This window comes from Trichosurus vulpecula, chromosome 8, assembly GCF_011100635.1.
Source record: "Trichosurus vulpecula isolate mTriVul1 chromosome 8, mTriVul1.pri, whole genome shotgun sequence".
NCBI lineage: Eukaryota > Metazoa > Chordata > Mammalia > Diprotodontia > Phalangeridae > Trichosurus > Trichosurus vulpecula.
In genome coordinates, this window is record NC_050580.1 from 111,964,612 (window position 1) to 111,986,766 (window position 22,155).

At 39.5% G+C, this 22,155-nt stretch overlaps 1 protein-coding gene across 2 annotated transcripts in view; it reads right to left on the reverse strand.

The window, feature by feature from the left end:
* The window catches only part of SUFU (SUFU negative regulator of hedgehog signaling), a 143,598-nt gene that overhangs the window by 31,941 nt on the left and 89,502 nt on the right, over nt 1–22,155 (reverse strand). Inside the window, exons 4-8 of one of the 2 annotated variants that reach the window (XM_036735626.1) lie at nt 17,365–17,507; nt 14,939–15,024; nt 13,835–13,907; nt 10,753–10,906; nt 8,726–8,837 (exon numbers count right to left, since the gene is read on the reverse strand). In XM_036735626.1, coding sequence (XP_036591521.1) covers nt 8,726–8,837; nt 10,753–10,906; nt 13,835–13,907; nt 14,939–15,024; nt 17,365–17,507 — 568 coding nt within the window. Of the gene's footprint in view, nt 1–8,725; nt 8,838–10,752; nt 10,910–13,834; nt 13,908–14,938; nt 15,025–17,364; nt 17,508–22,155 lie in introns of both variants that reach the window. The other variant, XM_036735625.1, reaches the window with a different exon arrangement.

A 22,155-nucleotide genomic window follows, 5' to 3' on the forward strand; every position in this document is an offset into this window, starting at 1 on the left:
GGGAAGGTCTTTGTCACACCCTGGATACATACCCTGGGAAAACAGCAGACCTCTCTCTTTTTGTCATCCAGCTGATAGGTACCAGCCTCAGTACCCTTCATTGAAGAGTTGTCAACCACTACTTTCTATTTTCTCTGACCCTGACTGATGGTCTCTCCAGTGCCAGCACCTGTAGATCCACAACAGCATTTCTTAGAAGATAAGCAGCTTCTTCCTCCTCTCTCCAGCTCCCTTTTCTTTGGGAGCTCATATCTGGTTAGTGATCCTTTTTCTTCCCTTTCTCCTCTGTGTTACATTTTCACCTTCTAACATCTGGTCAGTGTTCAGTGTTTTTCACCTTCATTTTAATATTAAAGTTCTTGTAGTTTCTTTTAAAGTAACACTTCTTTCTTCCTGATAACTTGGAAAACAGTTCTATTTTACCCATTTACCTTTTAATCTACGGGGGAGACCAGTCTACATTTTAAGCATAGAAATGTCACTTTGCAATGGAAGAAATACAAACATCACACCTTCATGCAGGACACTGAAAATTTTATCTTTCTCCTCTCCATACTTCCTGGAAGTGAGATCCTCAGTCCTTTCTTGCTCTTGTTAGTGGCTACCCTAGAGAACCACTGTGGTAAATAGTTTGTGGTGGTCTTCAGCTCTAGAGCTGTGATCTTTCTTCTCATCACAGCTAGCACCTTGACACCAAACTTCCTCTTCCTTATGTTACTAAACTCTTACCTGGTTTCATAATCTTATCTCACTTATTTTTTCCTTCCAAATAGAGTCATTCTCTGGCGTCTCCTTTTTCCCCAGAGTCCTTCCCCTTCTCTTTTTCCTCCTTGCAGCCTTCTGCTTAAGTCTTCCTTAAATTAATCAATCAGCAAGCGTTTGCTAAGTTTACTTAATACAATGCTACTTATGTACCAGGCACTGTGCAAGGTGCTGGAGATACAGAGACAAAAATAAAGAAAAAATCCCTTATAACTTTCAAAGAGGTTACACCCCATTGTAGCAAACCTTTCTCCTTTACGCTCATCTTTTCCCTTGAGCTCTAGCTCCTTCTCCTTGATTCCTTCCCCCTCCTTTGCTTTTAGCCCTTCTTCAACTTCTTAGGTCCTCTTAAATTTTCCCTCTATAAATCTAATCTTTGGACTTCTTCACAATTCCTCCTCCTCCTCCTCCTCCTCCTCTCCACTTACCATTTCCTGTATGACTAATGTCTGACCATTATCATTGATACAAATCATCCACTATGCAAGCATCTGAAAGTGGTCAGGCAGTACAGTAGGAATTTTATAGATACATATACAAACAAACTTTAGTCTTTAGGGAATTACTAAAGAGCAACACAAGCTGACATTCAGATCATATTAATAGCAAAAGATCAAAGAGATGACATCAGTACCCACCAAATAAAAACAGTGGCGGGTAGGAGAGGGGAATTTTATGGTTAAACAGAATGGTGCTGGAGCAAGAGAAGCATAAACAAAATTTAGATGATCAAGTTATCCCCTAATTAACTGCTGATTGCTTTAGCCAGCAGAAGCCTAAATCTGAGGGTCTTTTCTTCACCTGTAGCTCACTCTTTTGACTCAGACCTGGAAACTAAGATCCTTTATTTCCTTTGTGAGTTCCATCTACAACTCTTTCTTTTCTGAGACCTTGAGTCATCTCCCTTCTCCAACTCCCCAATAAAGCCTTCCTTTTTTTCTTCTTAAAAGAGGGCTTTGCTGCTGAAGTGTTGGGTGACCCTAATAATGGATCATACTTTATAAAAATACTCTTACTGTTCAATGCCAACAAGAGCGAATGGCATTTGGATGGAGCTCAAAGTTGCTGAAAACTTTAGTTTAGACTTAAAACTTAAGTTTAGAGTTAGGGTGTTTGTAACTGCCCTTATTTAAATTCCTTTTGAATATAGAGAATTGAGCTCTGTTGTATGGAAATGGTGTTAAAATGAAAACTTTAGCTTATCCAAGACATGGTTGTTTTGTTGTGAATTCCTTGTCTCTCCTACTTTCAAATGTACCCTCATTTGGCAAAGCTGTTCAAAAGTACCTCGTACATAGAATTGTTGTAACAAAGACAAAACCTAAGCAAAGTGAGCATGGAGGACGGATATCTTTAGTCCTGAAAACAGGGCATGGAGAGTTATTCCTGGCATCTTTCTCTCCTGCCTCAGTCCTACTGTTATAGTCTAGGACACCTAAAAGAAAGGCAGCTGCCTCCTTTTGAACCATCTGTTTCCAGTGAAAACAATTGCTTCTCTAGGGTTAAGTAAAGCTGCCATGACCAGTTCCTAAACCCTGGTCTTAGAGGAGACACATACAACCTTAGAGATCATGAATTTTAATCACCATCTTTCATGACAACAATATCAATCAATAAGAATTTATTAAGCACTTATACTGTATACTAAATACAGTACTACACTGAGGATATAAAGAAAAAAACAAAAACAGTTCCTGCCTCAAGAAGCTTACATTCCAATGGGTTAGACAATATATACATAAAGTGGTAATACAAGATCAATATGGAGTATATTGAATGTAGTCTTAGAGGGGAAGGCACTAGCAGCTTGGGAGGTCTGTAAAGACCTTCTGAAGGATTGGAGGCTTGATTTGCAACACATGACTAGAGCTTCCTCACAGTACAAATACAACTCCCTTCACTCTGAAACAATGAAAAGCTGGGAGTAAACCAAACATTTTCTTCTTTCAAATCTCAGGCTCCTTATAGGCTCATCTGAAGGGTTAAGAAGAATGACGTGCTCCTGGGCGATGCCACAAATTATGAAAAGCTTGGGCTTAAGGAACAAAATAATTGATTCATAAAAACTCAATAGAGGTAGGAAGGAAGGAAAATACAAAAGGACAGACTGGAGAAGTGGGGAAAGTTTTCTCTATAAACTTCAATTTCCTGGGCCATTTGAGCAAAATATGAATTTGAAAAATTCTTGAGCAATCTAGATAGAGAAGAGAAAAATTCAGCTCAGGATGATGGTTGTAGTTTTTAGTATGATGATAATACCTCACAATTTTATAGCATTTTGAGAATGACTGTTATTCCCATTTTAACAATGAACACACTGAAGCTCAGAGAAGACATACCTTGTTTCAAGATCATAGAGCCAGTAAGTATGAGAGGCAGAATTTGAACTCAGATCTCTCCTAACTCCAAGATGGAGGTTCTTTCACAGTGGAAAAAACACTAGACTTGAAGAAAATAAGGAGATCTGGGTTCTAATGTCAGTTCTGTGTTCCCCTCCTAGAGTAGGAACCAGCTCTTAGTATGGCACAGTTATTTTTCTTCAGGCCCCTTCTTGTTTCCTATCCATAAAATGGGGATTAGGGAGTAGGGAAAAAAATGGGAGCAATGTTTGTCACTTGAACTAGGGTAGATAAAGAGAGTGTTTTGTGCATGTTACATACATGAGAGAAGTGTTTTTAAAGGATCAAGAGTATTTTGAATTCCTCACAGGAAGTTAAAGGATAATAAGTAAACTGAAAGATAAGCAGGAGACCCAGGTTCTAGTTCTCCCTTTGCTAGTCTATGGACTTAGTTATTTCAACCTCTGGGCTTCCTTCAGGTTGCTCATTTGTGAAAGGAATGGGATTAGACTAGAGGCACCAAACTCAAACAGAAACAGCCCTATTGGGCAAACTCTGACATAGAAAACCACAAATTCACATTGTCTATGTTGTACTGCATTTATGTTGAGGCATTTACTTCTGCTGTTGGCTGCTACTTTTATACCTCTGGATAGATGATTTCTAAGAGTCCTTTCCACATCTAAAAGTCTATGATTCAACTTTCCAAGTTATCTTATATTCAAGTTTTTCACTAGTAGCTGGGAATCTTTTACATACTTTGCCCCTATCCCTAACCAACCACATGTGCATGTGCACATGCAGGTGCACAGACACACACACTCTCTCTGTCTCTCTCTCCAGTCAGCCCCTCATGTAGGCCTACTCCAAAAGGAAGATGCATCAACAGATGGATTTGGCCCTGGTTGGTGAGTCACCTGTAGAGTCAGGACAAGATCTCCAAAGCCAGACAAGTTACTAGCTCTTACAACTATAGTCTGGTAGGAATTCAGACTTCTGTTATCAGAAACAATGAACCTGATAATTATTATTTTCTCAGATTATCCTGGAAAAAAGTGGAATGGAAAAGCTAAGGGCTGGAATCCATTAGATTACCTCTGACCAAAAACATAACGAAATTTAAAAGCTCAATGTATTTGAGTTTTTAGTAATAGTAGCCTGGTCATTTATTCCCCAGTCTTGTGGGAACATTTAAGAGTCACAGTTTTAATGTGCTACTGTCTTCAGTTCAGTGAGGAATTCGTTTTGCATGGTTCCCTGGCTGCCTTACCCCCAGGCAGGTTCACTAAGGGGAGGTGCCAGAATATGGTTTTCTCAGCAGATCATTTCAGGAAAAGCCAAATACATATTTTATGATTGGAATGTAGGGGTTGTGAAACATTAGAATGGGCCATGGAGGGGGCTGGTGACTCTTCTTTCCTGAAGAAAGTGGGAGAAGAGCAGGCATGAAACAACAGCAGGAAAGGTAGAGGTCCAGGTTATTCAGAGGGGAAGAGATTCATGGGAAGCAAAAAATAAGACAAGACATACATGGAAAAGTCCCAGGTCTCAAAGTGACAATATTAGATATAAGGATTTTTTGGTTTTATTTTGTTTATTTGTTTATTTTTTAACATATAGGTCCTATTTTGAAAAAGCCATTGTAGTACAGTAGCTATAATCCGAAACCTAACACCCCAAAAATTAAAGCCTAAGACAATAAGGTAACCAAATAATATAGGTTCTGTCTCTGTCTCTCTCTCCAGTCAGCCCATCATGTAGGCCTACTCCAAAAGGAAGATGCATCACAGGTTCTAACTGTATTTCTAATTACATGATTATAAACGAGTTCTACTGGTTTGCTATAAATTGGTACTTTTACATACATAGGGTGTCCCAAAAGTGCAGTGCAGTCTTAAGTTTTAGTAACTTAGGTCATGTTTTAACCTTTAGGAGTTCAAAATTACACTAAGACTTTTGGGATACTCTGTATTGTGCCTATCAATCAACTCATAATCATGAATTTATGAATCCCTGCCATCCCCAAGAGTGGAGCAAATAAGGTCATACCTGCTTTACAGGCTGAGACTTAAGCATGAGCAGAGTGATAGCTCCCTTTTATCCAAATCAATGAGAGATCTGTTGATGACCCAATTTCTAATTTGTTGTTCTAACCACTAGACTTTGCTGCCTCTCAGACTCTACCTTCTCTTTAGTACACTTGCAGTAAAGAAAAAGACCTGCTTAGAACCCCAAAGGTGTGTGTTACTACTACACAGCACTGAAAGCCTGACCAAGTGAAACTCAAACACATAGACCAAATAATGCACAAACTGATTGCTACTACCATGGGGGAGTTGCAACAAACTTGTGCTAGCACATTTATGGACTGTTTCTTTAATCGTAATCAACTTGGTTTATCAGAAACGAGGTCAAGTCCCAGAGTGGGCAGCATGGATATTAAGAACTTGCTTACTCCATCGTTCCTCAAGATAGCAGGAGTTCAACCCTGGGGAGGGTGAGGAAAGTATCTGACAATATTCTTATGTAAAAGAGAAACCAATTTGCATCTATTTTGTAACATATTGGTTTCTGCTATATCTGTAATAATGCAGCCTGCAGAATTGAACACTATGAAACATTTCCTGGTTCCTTGGGTATGCATGTTTCAGACTCAAAGAAGGCAGGTCACCATAGGTAAGCACTTTGGACCTACTCCTTACTCACTTCTCTCCTCTATAAATTTCCTTGCTGCCAGAAGTCTCACTGTAGCCAGCCTGCAAGCTGAGAGCCATAAGCACTCCAGTGAGTCTTAGATTCAGGGTGCAAATGTCCAATAAACTCCAAAAGCTTTTCAACCTTGAAAAGTAACAACTGAGTACAGTGTATATCCAGGTCTGATCTGAGAACTTATATCTCTCAAATTTTCCTATTCAAATACTTCACAGCTATAGCTGGGCAAGATATTACAGCACAGGGGGATATGCATACACAGATAGTGTGTGGGATTGGCTAAGTACTAGATGAGGAGTCAAGAGACCTGGGTTCTATTTCTGGTGATGTTATTAACAAGCTACGTGATCCTGGAGAACAAGTCACTTAACTGTTCGGCCTCTGTTTTCTCATCTGTAAAATGGGGGGCCAGATAACTTGTAAAGTGCCTTTCAGCTCTAAAATGCTATTCCACTCTATGGTCTATACTCTCAGAGGCTGAAGTACTTCCAGAAAAGAAAAGGAAACTTTGTGCTAGTAGATTCTAGTTAAATGCGAATTGCTGTGAACTTTAACTTGGTCAACAATTATTTCCTTTTTTTTAACATTCATTTTTAAAAACGTTGACTCCTAAATTCTCTCCCTCTTGCCCCTCGCCACCCATTAAGAAGACAATATAATATCAATTATACATGTGAAGTCATGCAAAATATAAACAATTATGTCTTAATACTCTATTAGAATCAATGGAATAATGCTATTTGGCTTTTCAAGGCACCTTTCCATTAGAGAACCTCACCATGACTTAGGCCACCAGATGATGTGTTCTCATTAGAGGAATGAAAATATCTGTGAAATTGTATAATGGACCACTCCAGGGCTTTCTGCTTAAGCTAGGATCAGAATCATAGCACACTGCTCCAGTCACTACCAGGAAAAGCCAATTTCAAGGTCAAAGGCCATCTTTAGGAAACATTATAAGGCAGTCTTTGGACGCTCTTGGAATTGGCCTATTTACACATAGTTGTTCTTTCATGTATATAGGTTCTATCTTCTCCACTAAATGAGCTCCCTGAGAGCAGAAAACATATTTCTCATCTCCTCAAGAGGATCTAGCATAGGCTGGCACACAGCAAATATTCAATAACAACTTCCTAGAAAAGCAACTAATATAGTAGAGCTAAGAACTAGTCCAACTATTCTGGAGAGCAATTTGGAACTCTGACCCAAAAGCTATTAAGCTGTATGTACTCTTTGGCCCACTGATATCACTACCAGGTCTATACGTCAAAGAGATCAAAGAAAGAGGAAAAGGACTCATATGTACAAAAATATTTATAGCAGCTCTGTTAGTGGTGGCAAAGAATTGGAAGCTGAGGGGGTATCTATCAATTAGGGATGGGTGGAACAAGTTAAGGTTTATGAGTACAATGGTATACTATTGGGCTGTAAGAAATTATGACACGGATGGTTTCAGAAAAATCTGTAAAGACTTATATCAACTGATACAAAGGAAAGTGAACAGAACTAGGAGAAAAATGTATATGGAAAGAGCAAGATTGTGAAGACAATGAACTCTAAAAGACCCAGTAATAACTCTAACAACACAACGACCAACCACACTTCCAAACTCATTGAAGCATATTTTCTTATATTTTTCTTTTTTTTTCCCTGCTTTTTTTCTGGAACAGGGCTAATGCAGAAATTTGTTTTGCATGACTATATATATTTGCAATGGATTCTATTTTTCTTGCCTTCTCAATAGGTGGGGGAGGAGGAAAGAGAAGACAATTTAGAAAATAAAATTTAAAAATTGAATTTAAAAAACGAAAAGAAAACTAATAATCCATATAGAATACTAACCAGTCTGAATTATTGGGCCTCCCTATAAGAATTTTTTTTAAACATCATCTCCTATGAGACACACCATCAGGAATTTTCTACCAGACTTTCTAACCAAGCTCCATTTTCTAGCAATACATTTTTCCCCCCAAGATGGATGAATTAACCTCTTATTGGGCCCAGGCCCTGGTATTTCCAGCCTGGGATGAGGTCTCTTTTCTGCTACACCAGCACCCAAGGCAGAGCACAGAGCCTCTCTGGCACTGTTACTGTTGGCATTAGGACCAAAGGGTAGGGAATAGATAGCCCCTGACCACTACACTGTGTCTTGAGAGAATTTATTGGCTCAAAGGGAAAGGCATCTGATGCACGGTGCACTTGCCTGGACAAGAGAAAAAAATACAAGAATAAACCCTGATCTCTGAGATGGCCTTGGAGTAGAACCTCTCCTTGGAGAGCCATGTAGGGTATAAACTGCACCCAGGAAGTAGCAGCCTAAATGAAAGTCAAGGGAGATGTGCCAAGGGTGTTCCCTCCTGGGGCAGCAAGAAAATGGGATTCAGTTTCCAGCAGGGCCTTCTATTAGTTGGCTAGGCAGGAGGCTTATGGAGCTGCAGATACGAACTGAAGACCAAGCCTCAGGAAGGAAGGGCAACTACAGCAGTAACTAAGATAAGGAAAGGAGCAATGCTCATTACAATGGTCCCATTCAAGGTTAGAAGGCCCCAAATCTGATTTCATCCCAACCCTGCCTCACACAGAGCCCATGTAAATATTTGCAGATGTTTATATTCACACCCTACAATGACTCTTTAGAGACTCTTACAACTGGCAAACTTGCATGTCTGCCGGTCCCTCCTCCCTGCCTAGTCTTTTCATCAAGTTGCAAAAATCCTTGGTTCCTATAAGCCCAGTCTTTGCTCTTTTTCACATAGGCCTTGGAAGGTAAGAAATGGGGTGGGGAGAGAACACCCACTGCTACCTTATTGAAGATGAACGCTCTTAAAGACAGAACCCCCTCTAAGTCCTGGGAAAGGAAGTGGCTCACTGGGGACATATGGCTTAAACCCCTAGAGAGACCAGAGACTTACGGTGCTCGGTCATGATTCAGGCCATTCTGCCGCTGGGTGTTGATTGGAGGGAGGACAGGTTTACTGTTGATCTCAAGCCCCCTCCTCAGGGTCTCTCTGATTTGCTCTGTATCTGCAAAGACAGAGTTTGGTCACTTGATGCCATGTGGAACACCCTAAATCTGGCAGAGCTGTGGAGGTGGAAAATACCATCAAACCTGGGTAAAAGAAATCATGCTGGTCCTGAGCTATTGTCTAGGTACCCAGAAGTATGATTAGCTTGTTTTCTGTTGAAGAGAAGGATTTGGGTCTGAACTTCAAGGGACAGGACACAAGACAGGGTCTTTCACTCTCTTTGGCTAGGAGGAATGAGTCATTTTCCTCTCTCTGCCTAAGATACAGGCTTACCCCCTTCCATGCTTGCCCACTGTTACTCATAGTTACCAACAAGGAAGCCCTTTATGAACCACTGAAATCTTTTAAGGGAGAATGACACTGCCACATGGTTAGGAATGCTAGCAGACACTGACTGACACACTCCCTGCATTATTATTCATCAGCATATATATGGTGCCATTCATACTCAGCTGCCAGGTTCTGTCTGGGCTTTCTGTTTAGTGACACCCTGAATTGGGCCATACATGGAAGACCTGCCCCCTGTCACTTCCCTTCAACTCTATACCTAGGAGACTTTTAGTACTCCTTAGGTTTTGTTGGCAAGGGATGGAGTGAGAGGCTGAATTTCACAAAAATAGTCAAATTCTCTCCTGTGGTCCACTAAGCTGCTTTACTAGAAGTTTAACTTCCTTGGAAGACTTATTTTAAAAGAGACTTTGCTGGCCTTTGAGATAAAGCTTGCTGAGTTGGTCTCCTTCTCTCTAATGACATTTTGATCTAAGCAGGCTCCTCTGTACATTGTCCACCACGAAAGAAAGCCAGTCAGCTGAACCTTTGGACAAAATTTCTGGATCCTCAAAAAAAGAAAAAAACCAGCCCTTGTGTCAAGTTCAACTGAATGATTCTGATAACTGCATACCCTCTCTGAATTTCCTATTAAGCCTGGCACATCTGCAGAATAAACAGGAAGGAAAGAAAAGGGTCACATATTTGTAATGGAGTTTTCTTAAAATGTTGCCCCATTAGGGGAAGGCCGGAAATAGAAAATCTACAAATGTCACCTTGTGTTTGTTAAGAGAGACATGGCTCAAACTATAAACTTATTAACCATTTAAAAAATGAAGTGGCTGAGAAAATGGACAGAAAGTAGAAGTGAAATCTGTAATCATTTGTATCTACAAATTACTATTTCAGACTTTTTCTTTTGGAATTAACTTACCAAGTATTCACCAAGTATTCTTGTACCCAACTAATTGAGTGCACACTCAACATCACAACTAGTCATCATTTGATCTGAGATGTAGCCTAGCTTTGTTGATCAGGGCAGCTCATGATCCCTCTTGAGAGCTTGGAAGGAAAAGGGTCCACTGTCAATGGCCCTGTACTTCATCTCTAAGGAACCAAAGGCACTTCATCTCTGTAGCAAAAGTCCTGTCCCTACTGGAAATTTATGCATCGGACTCATTCCTCCATTACCTATGGCTTTAGTTGGACTGATGCAAGAGTTCTGTTCTGTATCAATTCTAATTCAACTCAATCTCCATCTTTGGTGGTCTCTACTCCTTTTTTGTAATTGCCCCATGACTCCAGCTCATTTCCATTAGCTCAGTTTTCCATGGGCAGATGTAAAAAATTATCACTGTGAATGGTATACTTCAAAAAAATACACTCAGGAAACAAATGCCACCCAGAAAGAGGTTAATGAAATACTCTTAATCACACTGCAATGGGAGAGAATGATTACCACTGAAACTATGGCTAGGCAAGAAACTACCAGAATGTGTTTTTTCTATTAGAAAGCCATCACAAGAGATAATGTAAACCAGGGCTCAGAAGAAAGACATTGGAAAGGGAGGCAAGGATTAGGTTAGAACAGAATGGGCATGAAAAAGGGGTAAGAGGGTAAAGTTTGGGGTAAGCAGAGGTCTCACCTTTGCCAGAAAGTCTCCGAGGCTGCATCCCAATACAAATACTCCTGCTGTCATCGTCGTCCTCAGGGGGCCGGCTCAGATCATCCCAGGCACACTTGGCACTCACTCCACTCAGATTTGAGCCATCTGTCTCGATCCCTTTATCAACTCTCTCCTGCTTGAAAAGACCCAAAGAGCCAAAGCACACTACTCAGATGTCTCCTTCAGCAAGCACTTTTGTTGCTGCCACTACCATTCTTGTCCCCTAAGAACAGAGTCCCCAACCACACTCTCTTTGTAGTTACCAGCATCACAAACCCTTTGCCAACTACTGAGATCCTTCAGGGGCAACTGTGAGTCAGGGATACTAGCAGAATGGCCAACTGCAAGCCACACATTTTCTGCACGTGGGCAAATCAGCACTCAGATATAGCACTATGCACTGAGCTTCAGGCTTCAGTTTTTTGCCAAACCACTCCCAATGTTTTCTGGAAAAGTCCTATAGCAACAGGCTTGGTTAGCGTGTAGGGGCCTAGACACATGAGCTGCTCCCTGGAGGCTGAGCAGAAGTCTGCCTTTGATTAGGAGAAATATACTTTTCTCCCTGCTCTTTGAGGAATATATCTTCTAGGAGTTTAACAGGGAAGTGGTGATACATGGAACAAGTTTAAAAGGACAGGGGATAGATAGAGTAACTTTATCCGAAATCACCCGAGTTTCTTTCTTTTAATAGCTAGAGGGTGAAGTTACATAGCAGGATAGCACCTAGGATATGACCAATGGACTAATCTCAGATTAACAGGCTAAGTTTTTCAACAAAATCTGAGCAAAATTTCCTTCTTTTTTTTGGACTCAGATGGGCAATTCAAGGGCAGTGACTACCTACAGTTTCCATCTCAGCCTACAGTTTAATGTAGACACTCAAAATAGACCCTAGTATTCCAAAATCTAAACTTGGCTCCCCAAACTCAACTTTAAGAAAGAATGGTATCCAGAACACTTCCTAGATCCTCTCTCTTAAAATATTACTATGGTATGTTTGTTTACATATACTGATCATATATTTTTCTGTGTGTGCCCAGGCTTCAGACTAAAGGTCAACTGAATAATAAGCAGCCAAGGTCAAAGTAAGCCACATTGTAAACAGGCACTTCAGTTGGCTTTTCCTATCTTTGGAACCCTTGAATTCCATTTCCTTAAGAAAGGCTGGTGCCAAACAGGCCTTAGTGTGATATTAGTTTGCTCTGATGAAGAAGCCTGACTGGAAAGAACACTATGTGTTGTTACTACTTAATTTATAGTTAAGTAGTAAACTGACCAGTAAACTGGTTATTTTCCCTCTAAACATGGCAATGTGGAACCCCAAACCTCTTTCCCATCATGAGCTGTTTCCTTACTTTTGGTGTCTCAGTTATTCCCAGCTCAGTTTGGACTGATGGACAGGGAAAAGCTAGCAATGAGAAAACAGCCATTTATTTCCAGTATGTACCAGAGGAATAGCTCCTTGTCCTAGGCATGCCAATGTCTCTTGATTTTCTCAGTGCCAAATATGAAATTCTGCCTTCCCCAGAATCCATGAAAAAATAGGCATTCCCCCAAGGACCACAGCTCAGGCAGGTTAGTTAATGGAGGAAACCAGCTAATGAGAGTAATATGGTATTGCCCTTTGGAACTGTAGTACCAAAACACAGATTTTTTTTCACTTCCCACCACCCCCTGCCCAAGAGATATTCACAGAATGTTAAGGCAAGAAGCAATCATCTAGTCCAACCCCCTCATTTTAGCAAAGAGAAAACTAGAAGTTTTCTGAAATAATCTCAGCTCTTGCCCTCCTGTTGTGGCAAGTGGACATATGTGCAGAGGGATTCACCTTCACACAGAAAGCTTTCCAATTTGTCTTCCTTCCTTCTCAAAAATGTTTTAAGAGACCACTAAGTGAACTTAGGGACCTGCTGTCTTGCTTTCAGAATTCCCTGGGGAGGGAGGATGGGATTGCTCTTGGCATTCAGACAAAGAGTTGGTTGGTTTCACCCAACTTGTTCAAAGAATCAGAGCACCTAGGACTTAGGACAGGGTCAAAGCACAGTACACAGTGTCAAATGCAAGGCTCTATTATGACTGAACAACAAGGAGCTAGAGGGCCTCCTATTTATAAGTTTTATGCCGTGACAGATGTAGGATACACAGGAAACCCCAAACAAAGCACAGAGGCAGTCTGTTGGAGTAGGAAAAGCACTGGATTTGGAGTCAGAGCATCTGGGCTCAAATCCCAGCTGTGCTACTTATTGTTTATGTGACCTTGGCCAATGTCACTTAACTGCTCTAGGTCTCAGTTTCCCCATTTGTAAAATCAGTAAAGTGGGGTAAGGCTGGACTATATGATCTCTCAGGCTCCTTCCAGCTCTAAAATCTACAATCCCAAGACAAGGGACATTAATTGCAATCTAGAAGCAGAGTAAGAGATGCTAGGAAAACAGGAAAGTTTAAATAACCCTAGTGGGACTTCTATGATCTGAGTTTCCCTAAGCCTTCTCAAGTCTCCCATGATGTGCCAAGGGATTCCTGGGCACAAAAGAGCATACTTTCTTCCTGAATAAAGACTTCCCCTTCTCTAGGGAAGCACAGCCCCTATGATACCTTCCTATAGTCCAAGAGTATCTTAGAATTCTGAATGTCTTAGAGAAGGCAATGATAGACAGCCTAAAGATATCAGTAAACCCAAGAGAAATACAAAATCAGACTTTTTGCGTGTGCTATGAAAATTCACCTTTTTAGACAAAGTTTAGGCAAATCCGTAACATGTCAACAAAAAGATGACCCAACTACTAGATTCCATTAAACCCCACAATATGTCAGAGAATGAAAATGAGTGTGTTATGTGTGCAGAAGTATAAGTGTTCCTTTAGAGATCACCAAAAAGCAAACATCCAAATGAGGAAGGTGGCGGTCTGGCAGCCTAAGGCAAAAAGCATCTAAGAACTCTTCAGTCTCCAATGTCAGCCCTAAACTGACACTGATGGTTTGAGGGAAAGGAAAGGCATAATAAACTCAGAAGAAGGACAAAAGGTAGATGAGAGAGAAGCTTTCTCAACTCAAGACATACTTGCAGATGTGGATCAATCTCAAATATGGTCTCGCCTCTTCGCATATCAGTTATTAACCAGGGGCCGCCAGCTCTGTGGGGGAGACAAGAAGACACATAATGGTAACTCAATGTAGCATGGACTTCTTCTAGAAAGTAGCCAAAAACTGATTAGGAGTCAATTTGAGGAGTTAAAAACATTGAGGTAGGCATGATTGGGGAAAGGGCGGGGGTGGGGGTGGGGGTGGGGGGGTTGGAGGGAGACTACCCTCCAGTTTACTCAGCTCCACTCTTAGACCCAGTGACTTTTTCAGATTAAACAATCAACCTTTCCCCTTTTTTGCCGAGGTGGGAGTCTATGGGTGCATATAATAGAAGATTTTTTTTTCAACCTATTGGTTAGTCTTGATGTTCCTTGCCTTTTTTATTCTTTGTTATCTGAAGGGGTGGGGGTGGGGGGCGGAAGAGACACACTAGGAAATGCAGGTCATATGAAAACAAAAGATACCTACAGGAACTTATTTTTTAAAAAAAGATTAAATGGTTAGTGATATACCACGAAACCACTGGAGGGAACCCTCAATGAGAAAATGCAGTGACTTCAACTTTTAACGACTAAGCTCCAGCACCAGCTTTTGCAGGAGGCCTTTCCTGGTTTCCCCTACGCTCAGCTGCTAGTGCTTTCTCCTTTTAGGTTATTTAATATCTACTTTGTATCTGATCTACACAGACACACAGACACACACACACACACAGATGTTGTTCTCACCACTCCACCCTCACACCTAATTCGAAGGTGAGTTCCTTGAGGGCAGGGACTGTTTTCATTTTGTCTTTGTAATTCCAGTGTTCAGCAAAGTGCCTGGCACACAGGAAGCACCTAATAAATGCTAGCTGATGATCTGTTGATAATGCCAGAGTACACTCCAAAAAGGGAGAGAGAGGGCACAGCTTCTTAAAAGAGGTACTATGCTAATGAAGGGCCCCTAAACCTCCTGGAATTCAGGAGTCCTCTTTATTTGGCCTTTGCTTTACCATCACAACCATTCCAGTGCTTGAGGGAATTAAATCTAGATGCTAATGGCAGGGAAAGAAGGGTGAAAGTAAGGGAACCATTATACTTACACAGGGACTGTTCGAAGTAGCTCAAGGATGCCCTGCCCATTCCACTGTTGGGCTGCATGTAGCTCTTCTGTGCAAACACCAACAATCTAGGATCCCAGAAACAAGATATGGTTGCACATTAACAACTATCCTTCCTTCCTATTCCAGGAGAGTAGTTAGCCACCTAGAGACTTATGGGACAGAGCCACATGGGAGAATCTAAGTAGACCACAACTGATGTGTCAAAAGTTGGGGTATAGTACCCCTGGATCAATGCACAGGAGACTGCTTCCTAGTATCTCATCCTGGCTATGATAGAATACACATCTTTCTGACCTCAAAATCTTGCTCCTAGGGTGCAGAGAAGGAAGGTGGGGGACTAAGACACTAAGAGAGTGAAATGCTCCAAGCAGTACTCTCCACCTACTTCATACTCACTTTGAATCTTAAATCCTGGGTAAGATCACTGTGTTAGATCTGTTCATGTTATGGTCATATAAAATATAATCCAAGGTAATTGTACTCCTAGTTCAGAAACATCACCAAAGTGGGTCATGATTTCATCTTCAGTGCCCAGTCAATTCTGAAAGGCTTGTTTTTTCTCAAGGAAAAGGCTAACTTTATATATGGATGTTATTTGTTCTTCACTTGATTTTTAAATAGACAAACTTAATAATCATTTAAGAAAGAACACACAATAGTTAAAAAACAAAAGACAAGATTTTATCCTGAACCCCTAGATTTTCACATGGGAGAATCAAACAAGTTCAGTGGCATGTGTCTTTATGTAGAAAGGACCTCAAAGGGCAATCCCTTCAAATAATAGTTAAAGAAACTAAGGCACAGGGAGAGTAAATGAATTGCCCAAAGTTGCAGAGTTAGTAAGCACTGAAGGTAGGATTTGAATCTGGGTTCTCTCACTCAAGAGTTAGTGCACTTCCTCCTGTATACTGCACTAAGAGTTAGCAAAGAGGAAACAAGCAAAAAAAAAAAAAAAAGCTCTTGCTTTATGTCTCCTTCCAGGCCTACTAGAAGTTTTGCCTTGTAGTGTATAGTTCTGATTCTTCTGATTTCACTCGCTATCATCTCATGTAGCTCCTTCCATATTTCCTTATATACTCCATACTCATTGCTTTCTATGGTACCACAAGACACTATAATTTATTCAGCAATTCCCTAACTGTTTGACATAGAGGTTGTTTTCAATCTTTTGCTATGATAAGTAGAACAGTTGTGAAATTTTTTGTGCAAACAGGTTCTTTTTTTCTTGTTGTAATATGATACTTTTGGAATAGAGATCCAGTAATGGAATAAGAGGTCTTAAAGGTATGATCAATTTGGTGATTCACTGCTTGTTTTCATGCTATTTTCCAAAATGTTCTGCAGTCCCACCAACTCTATATTATTAGAGAGCTTATAGCCCCATGGCCCTGCCAACACATATATGTATGTATATGTGCGTGTATATATCTCTCTCTATATATGTATGTGTGTGTGTGTGTGTGTGTGTATATGTGTTAGTCTAGTAGGTATAAGGTGGTATCTTGTAGATATCTTGATTTGTATTTTATTATTAAGAAATTTAAACATATTTGCATATGTTTTTAAGTTTATATTTCCTTTTTTGTAAACTGTTCATATCTTTTGACTGTTACACTATCAGGAAGGGTGTAGAGACAGATGTCAGTTCCTTATAGATCCTGAATGCTAGAACTTTATCTAACATTTATTTCACAAATTTTTTCTCCAATCTGCTTTTCTTCTAATTTGAGATGTTATGCAAAATTATTTTATGTATATTCAAATCTAGTAATTCTGTGTAATAATTTCCTCTATTTTGTTGACAAAAATGTCCTTCAGAGTTAAATGACATAATTGTCTCTTCTTTCAGTTTAAAATTTTTAAAAACTTGAGATTGTTGATTCATTTACAGTTTATATTTAATTTTTATTGAAGTAGTAAGTATTTTTTGGAGTGTGGATTTATCAAACACTATCTTTTAGACCTTCTGGATTACATTTCTGGGTTTTCTATTCTTTCTCACAGATCTATTTCTCTGTTCTTTTTTCAATACCAGATAGTGTCTATAACTACTTTCTAGTATTCCATTATGTGGTAGTGATGGTCTACAAAACTTATTTGAAAAGAACCCGATAATCACAAGAATCACTATGTTCCCACAAGTCATTGCATCATCCATGACGTATGGGGCTGATGCATGTCCCATTTTGGGGAGACTGAGAATTGTCAATTGCTGTACTTGTCCCTATTGATTTTCTGAGAGAAATTTGACAAAATACATTGCCTTTATTCTTCCACTAGCTATGCTTCCAGAATTCTGGGCCTTCTTTCTCATCGAGGTAGACCTTTCCCTCTCTTCCTGTCTTTTGGGACGTGGTTAAGTTACATAAGTACCATTATTTGATTCAGCATTCCCCTATCTTTACCTGGAGGAAGATAACCAACCCAAAGGGAGTCTGCACAGGTTGCATCTGGGGGTCTTCAGTCAGGAGCATGTGCTGTATTCTTGACTCACTATTATCCAAAGGGCTATGCCAGGATACATGGTCACCACTGCAGAAGGTGTTTTCTGCAAGACACAAAAATAATAACTCAAAATTATATGGCACCTTAAATTTTACAAAGTACTTTCCTTACAACAAACTTGAGGTTTGTCATGTTGATGCAGGTGGTGCAAGCATAATTACTGCCATTTTGCAGAAGAGGAAACTGAGAATCTGAAAGGAAAAATCTCTCTAAAAGCACAAAGTTACATGCCCCCTCCACTACATATCAATGTAGTAGTTATATTTCAAACTGAACCTGACTACAAGTCAAGCTACCATGACACAAGCTGGGCATATTTTTTTAAAGATGAATAAATGGAGGTCCTGTTAACTTGTTAATACTTTATGGTTCAGGCACCTCCTCTTTATTCACACATGCTAACTCATTTGATCAGCTACGGATGAAAAAGGACAAAGCTACCAGTCTGATAGCTACCCTCACAGTTTCTACGGGGGTGCTGGTAAAGAAAATGGAAGGCAGGCTAGGAGACCACCTGTTTCCTGAGTAGTAGGGCTAGTCCTGGTATTTAATTCCACGTTGACAAAAAGAAACAAAATACTCTAAATGAAAACAAAACAAAACAAAACCAACCTCTCCCCACCTACAAATAAGCCGGACAATAGTCAAATCCCTCCTGCAACCTCCTCGTAAAAATGAAAACTGATTTTTGTACTACTAAATATAGCAGGTTTCTTTCATTTGATCAGCTCAAATTAGTTGCTAAATCTTGTTGTTTCTACCTTCACAACAACTCTAACATCTGACTGCTCTCACAACTACATACCTTGGTTCAGGACTTCATCATCTCTAGCTTAGATTATTACAATGGCCTCCTAATCGCTCTTTTCCTTAAGTCTCTCCTTACTCCAGTCCATTCCATCCACTGCTACCAAAGGGATTTTCCTTGAGCCCAAATTTGACCATGTCACTTCCCTACTCAACCAACTCCAGGGGCTCTTTATTGTCTCTAAGATAAAATATAAACTCTTCCTATTTACTTTTAAAGCCCTTTATAACTTTGTCCCATAATCCAGCATTTAAACCTCACTGTACTTTCCCACTTCCTGTACTCTGAAATCCAGTCAAACTGGCCTTCTCTCTTTCTTAGACATGGCATTATCTCCTGTTTCTGGGTCATTGCATCCTGGCTGACTCCACTGCCTGGAATGCACTCTCTCCTCACCTCAGTCTTCCTCTCTTTAAGTGGCAGCTGAAACACCACCTTCTACATGAAGCTTTTCATGATTCCCTGCAACTGTTAGGGTGCTCTCTCCCAAAGCACTTTGTAGTTAACTGCTTCATATTGATTCTCTATATGTTTATATATGCCCTTGCTATCTTTTCCATTATAGAATGTAAGCTCTTTGAGAATAAGTATTGTTTCTTTCACTTTATGAATATCCTCAGCACCAAGCACAGTGCCTGGTACACTGTAGGCACTTAATAAATATTTGTTAATTAACTAATTGATCTAGGAGTTTTTATAATTCACTAATATTTACATGAGGTAATTAGGTTCCCTCAGGATTTAGGAATTTTGTAAAGGTCCTAGAAATCTGAAGAAAATAGCAACTCTAGCTAGTCCAAGGATTCATACTCTATCAGATAATCTCAGATGCTTATAACATGGAGAAGTGGTCAACAAGAACATTTTTCATCCTTTAATATGAATTAGAAAATCATCAACAAACATGAACATTTCCATATGTAAATGCCAGAAGATGGGGCTTCAATTCAAAATTATGACCTTTACATATAGCTTTAAAAAATATATTAAATATAACCACATTGATCTGCTTATCTGTGTCTCCTTTTGAACTTCCTTCTTCTCTGCTGCTCGTATTTTTAAAAATATTTCAATGACGCACTTTTTTTGGGTATCACTATTACTAACCTCTCTTTCCCCACAAAAACCAATTTAAAAAAGAAAAAAAAAACTGGTCCAAAGTGGTTTCTGTCTTCACCTGACCTAAACAAGAGATTAAATAACAACACACATTTTGTTCCTGTTCACAAAGTCCCAAAGTTACAATCACTGTCTTCTCCATTCACATGACTAGCTTCATGTTACTAGCCACCAACCTTCCAAGATGTCAGAAAAGAAAAGAAGTATATCTCCTGAGTTTGTTTAGGGGAGGTAGCACAGCATCGGGTAGTGTGAGCCCAAACCTACCACTACCTACTGAATTTACACTTCTTCTATATCCCCGCCCCACTTAAATAAGTGGCAAAGCAGCCCTTCTGCTTTTATTTTGTATGCTGAGTATATGTTTTGTATGCTTGTCAATGTGTATAACAAACAATGTTAAGAGCCAATAGATTGGATTGTTTCCCTGATGAGTTTGATGTATTTCTACAGCAATAACACAGGACAAGTACAATTTTCCTCATTAAGTGAAGGGAGGCAGAGGAGAAATCTGACCTATAATGTGTTCTAAGCATCACAGAATCAAAGAATTGCAAAGGGTCTTAAAGGTCATTTAGTCTAACATTCTCATTCAGATGAGGAAACAAGAGGCCCAGGGAGATGGAATGACTTACCCCAAATCATGTTAAATTAGTCAGTAGCAGAGTTGGAGCTAGAACCCAGGTCTCCTGACTCTAAAAATATTCTTTTTACTCTAGCCTGCTGCAGCTCCTGGATGGAAGGTACTTTGGATGAACATGGTGACTGGTCATCTACAAAGAGAACAGGAACCAGCTAATTCCTCTTTGAAGGGCCAGGAGCTAACAGCACTTGGTTTATCTTACTTAGGCCTAACAAATTCTTCCCAGCAGATGGCCCTAGAGCACTTAATTTGGAAGATTACTCAGTTCTTGCTGCATCGACTTGATTTCTTAAGAACGTGAGAAACATATTCAAAATACTGGCAGTTAAACTTACTCTGGAAACAGTTGCTTAGAAAAACTGGAGACATAGCCTTTTATGAATCAGAATTGACAATACTTTATTTTTTCAAGTGAAGTTAATATTTTATTACAATTTTAACAAAAATCTTAAAAATACAATAAAAATGTTTAAAATAATCATTACAACATACTCTCATAGGATCATAGAGTTAGAGACAGGGGGACCTAAATGACAATCTAGTCCAACCCTCTCATTTTATGATTTTAACATTTTTTAAAAAAACTCAACACAAAGCAAAACACAGAAAGAGGTGGTACTGGACTTGGAATCAGGAAGACAGGAGTTCAAACCCAGCTTCAGACACTCTGTAGCTGTGTGAAACTAGGCAAGTCATTTAATGTTCTCTAGTCTCAGTTTCCTAACACGTAAAATGAGGGTAATACCACCAATGGTTGTTGTGAAGATGAAATAATATTTGTAAAGTGCTCTGCAAACTTTAAAGTGACCTTTAGTGTTATGTAAATAATAATTCTTCTTTTTCTTCTCCTCCTCTTTCCATAGTGCTTGGGATTTTTTTTTTTTGGAAAGTCTAGAATAAATTCAACCTGTTCCTTTCAAAACTGTCCTGCTTGTCTATGCTTCCATCTGAACTACCTTCTATACTCCTCTACTGCCTTTAAAAATGTTTCAGTTGTCTTCCTTTTTTCTTGTCTTTTTTTTGTCATTACATTCGATGCATACCTCCTCCTGCCCTCCAACCCTTGCCCAATTAAAAACAGAAAAGGAGAAAAAAAAACCTCCTTGTAACAAATAAGCATGGCCAAGTAAAACAAATCCAAACAATGACCATATTCAAAAGAGAAATATCTCTTTCCTCAATCTGAGTGCATCACCTCTCTGTAGGTGGAAAACATGCTTTATCATAGGTCTGCTGGTCACTTCTTTGATCAGAGTTCTTAAGTCTTTCAAAGTTGTTTTTCTTTACAATGTTTCTGTTCTTGTATAAAGCATTCGATTTTTGCTTATTTTACTCTCTATTAACTCATACTACCCAGGATTCCGTGAAATGAGTTTCTTATGGCACAATAATATTTTATTATATTAATATACTATATTTTGTTCAGCCATTCCCCAATTGATAGGTTCTCTTAGTTATAGTTCTTTTCTTCTCTTTTAATCAGCCCTTTGGAATCAGAATTAAGCATTGTCACTGTATAAATTCCTCTCCTTATTCTTTTCACTTCATTTTGTATTAGTTCTTAAATCCCAGAATTCTTTGAAATTCTCTCTTTTGGCAATTCTTATGGCAAAATAATATTTCATTTATTCACATACCACAATTTGTTCAGCCATTTCCCAAATGACAAGCAAGCCTTTAGTTTCTAGTCCTTTTCCTTTCCTTTTAATCTGCCCCTTGGGAGCAGAAAGTTTGTTTTGCTTTCAACTATCCTCTTCCCAGTATTATCTTCCCTCTTAACTGTATTCCCCTAAGTCCTGCTTGTTTCCCTGATGAGTTTGATGTATTTCTACATCAAACTCTGTGTGTTCAATCCTCTTTTGTCCAGTTAATGTATGATGCTCACTCACCCTCACTTCCTTCTCTCCAAGTTTGTATACTGTTCTGCTCATGTGCCCAAATTATAAGAAATGTCAAGTTCCACCCTTTTCTTCCTATTTCTATACTAGTATATTCTTTTTATACTTTCTTTTCTTTTCCCTCTTCAAAACCTTAGAACAAAATCAATCCAACCCCAGATCCTCTTTTTTCTTATTTAACTCCCTCAATGCTCCCCCTTTGAAGACATTAAGGTTCAGAAAG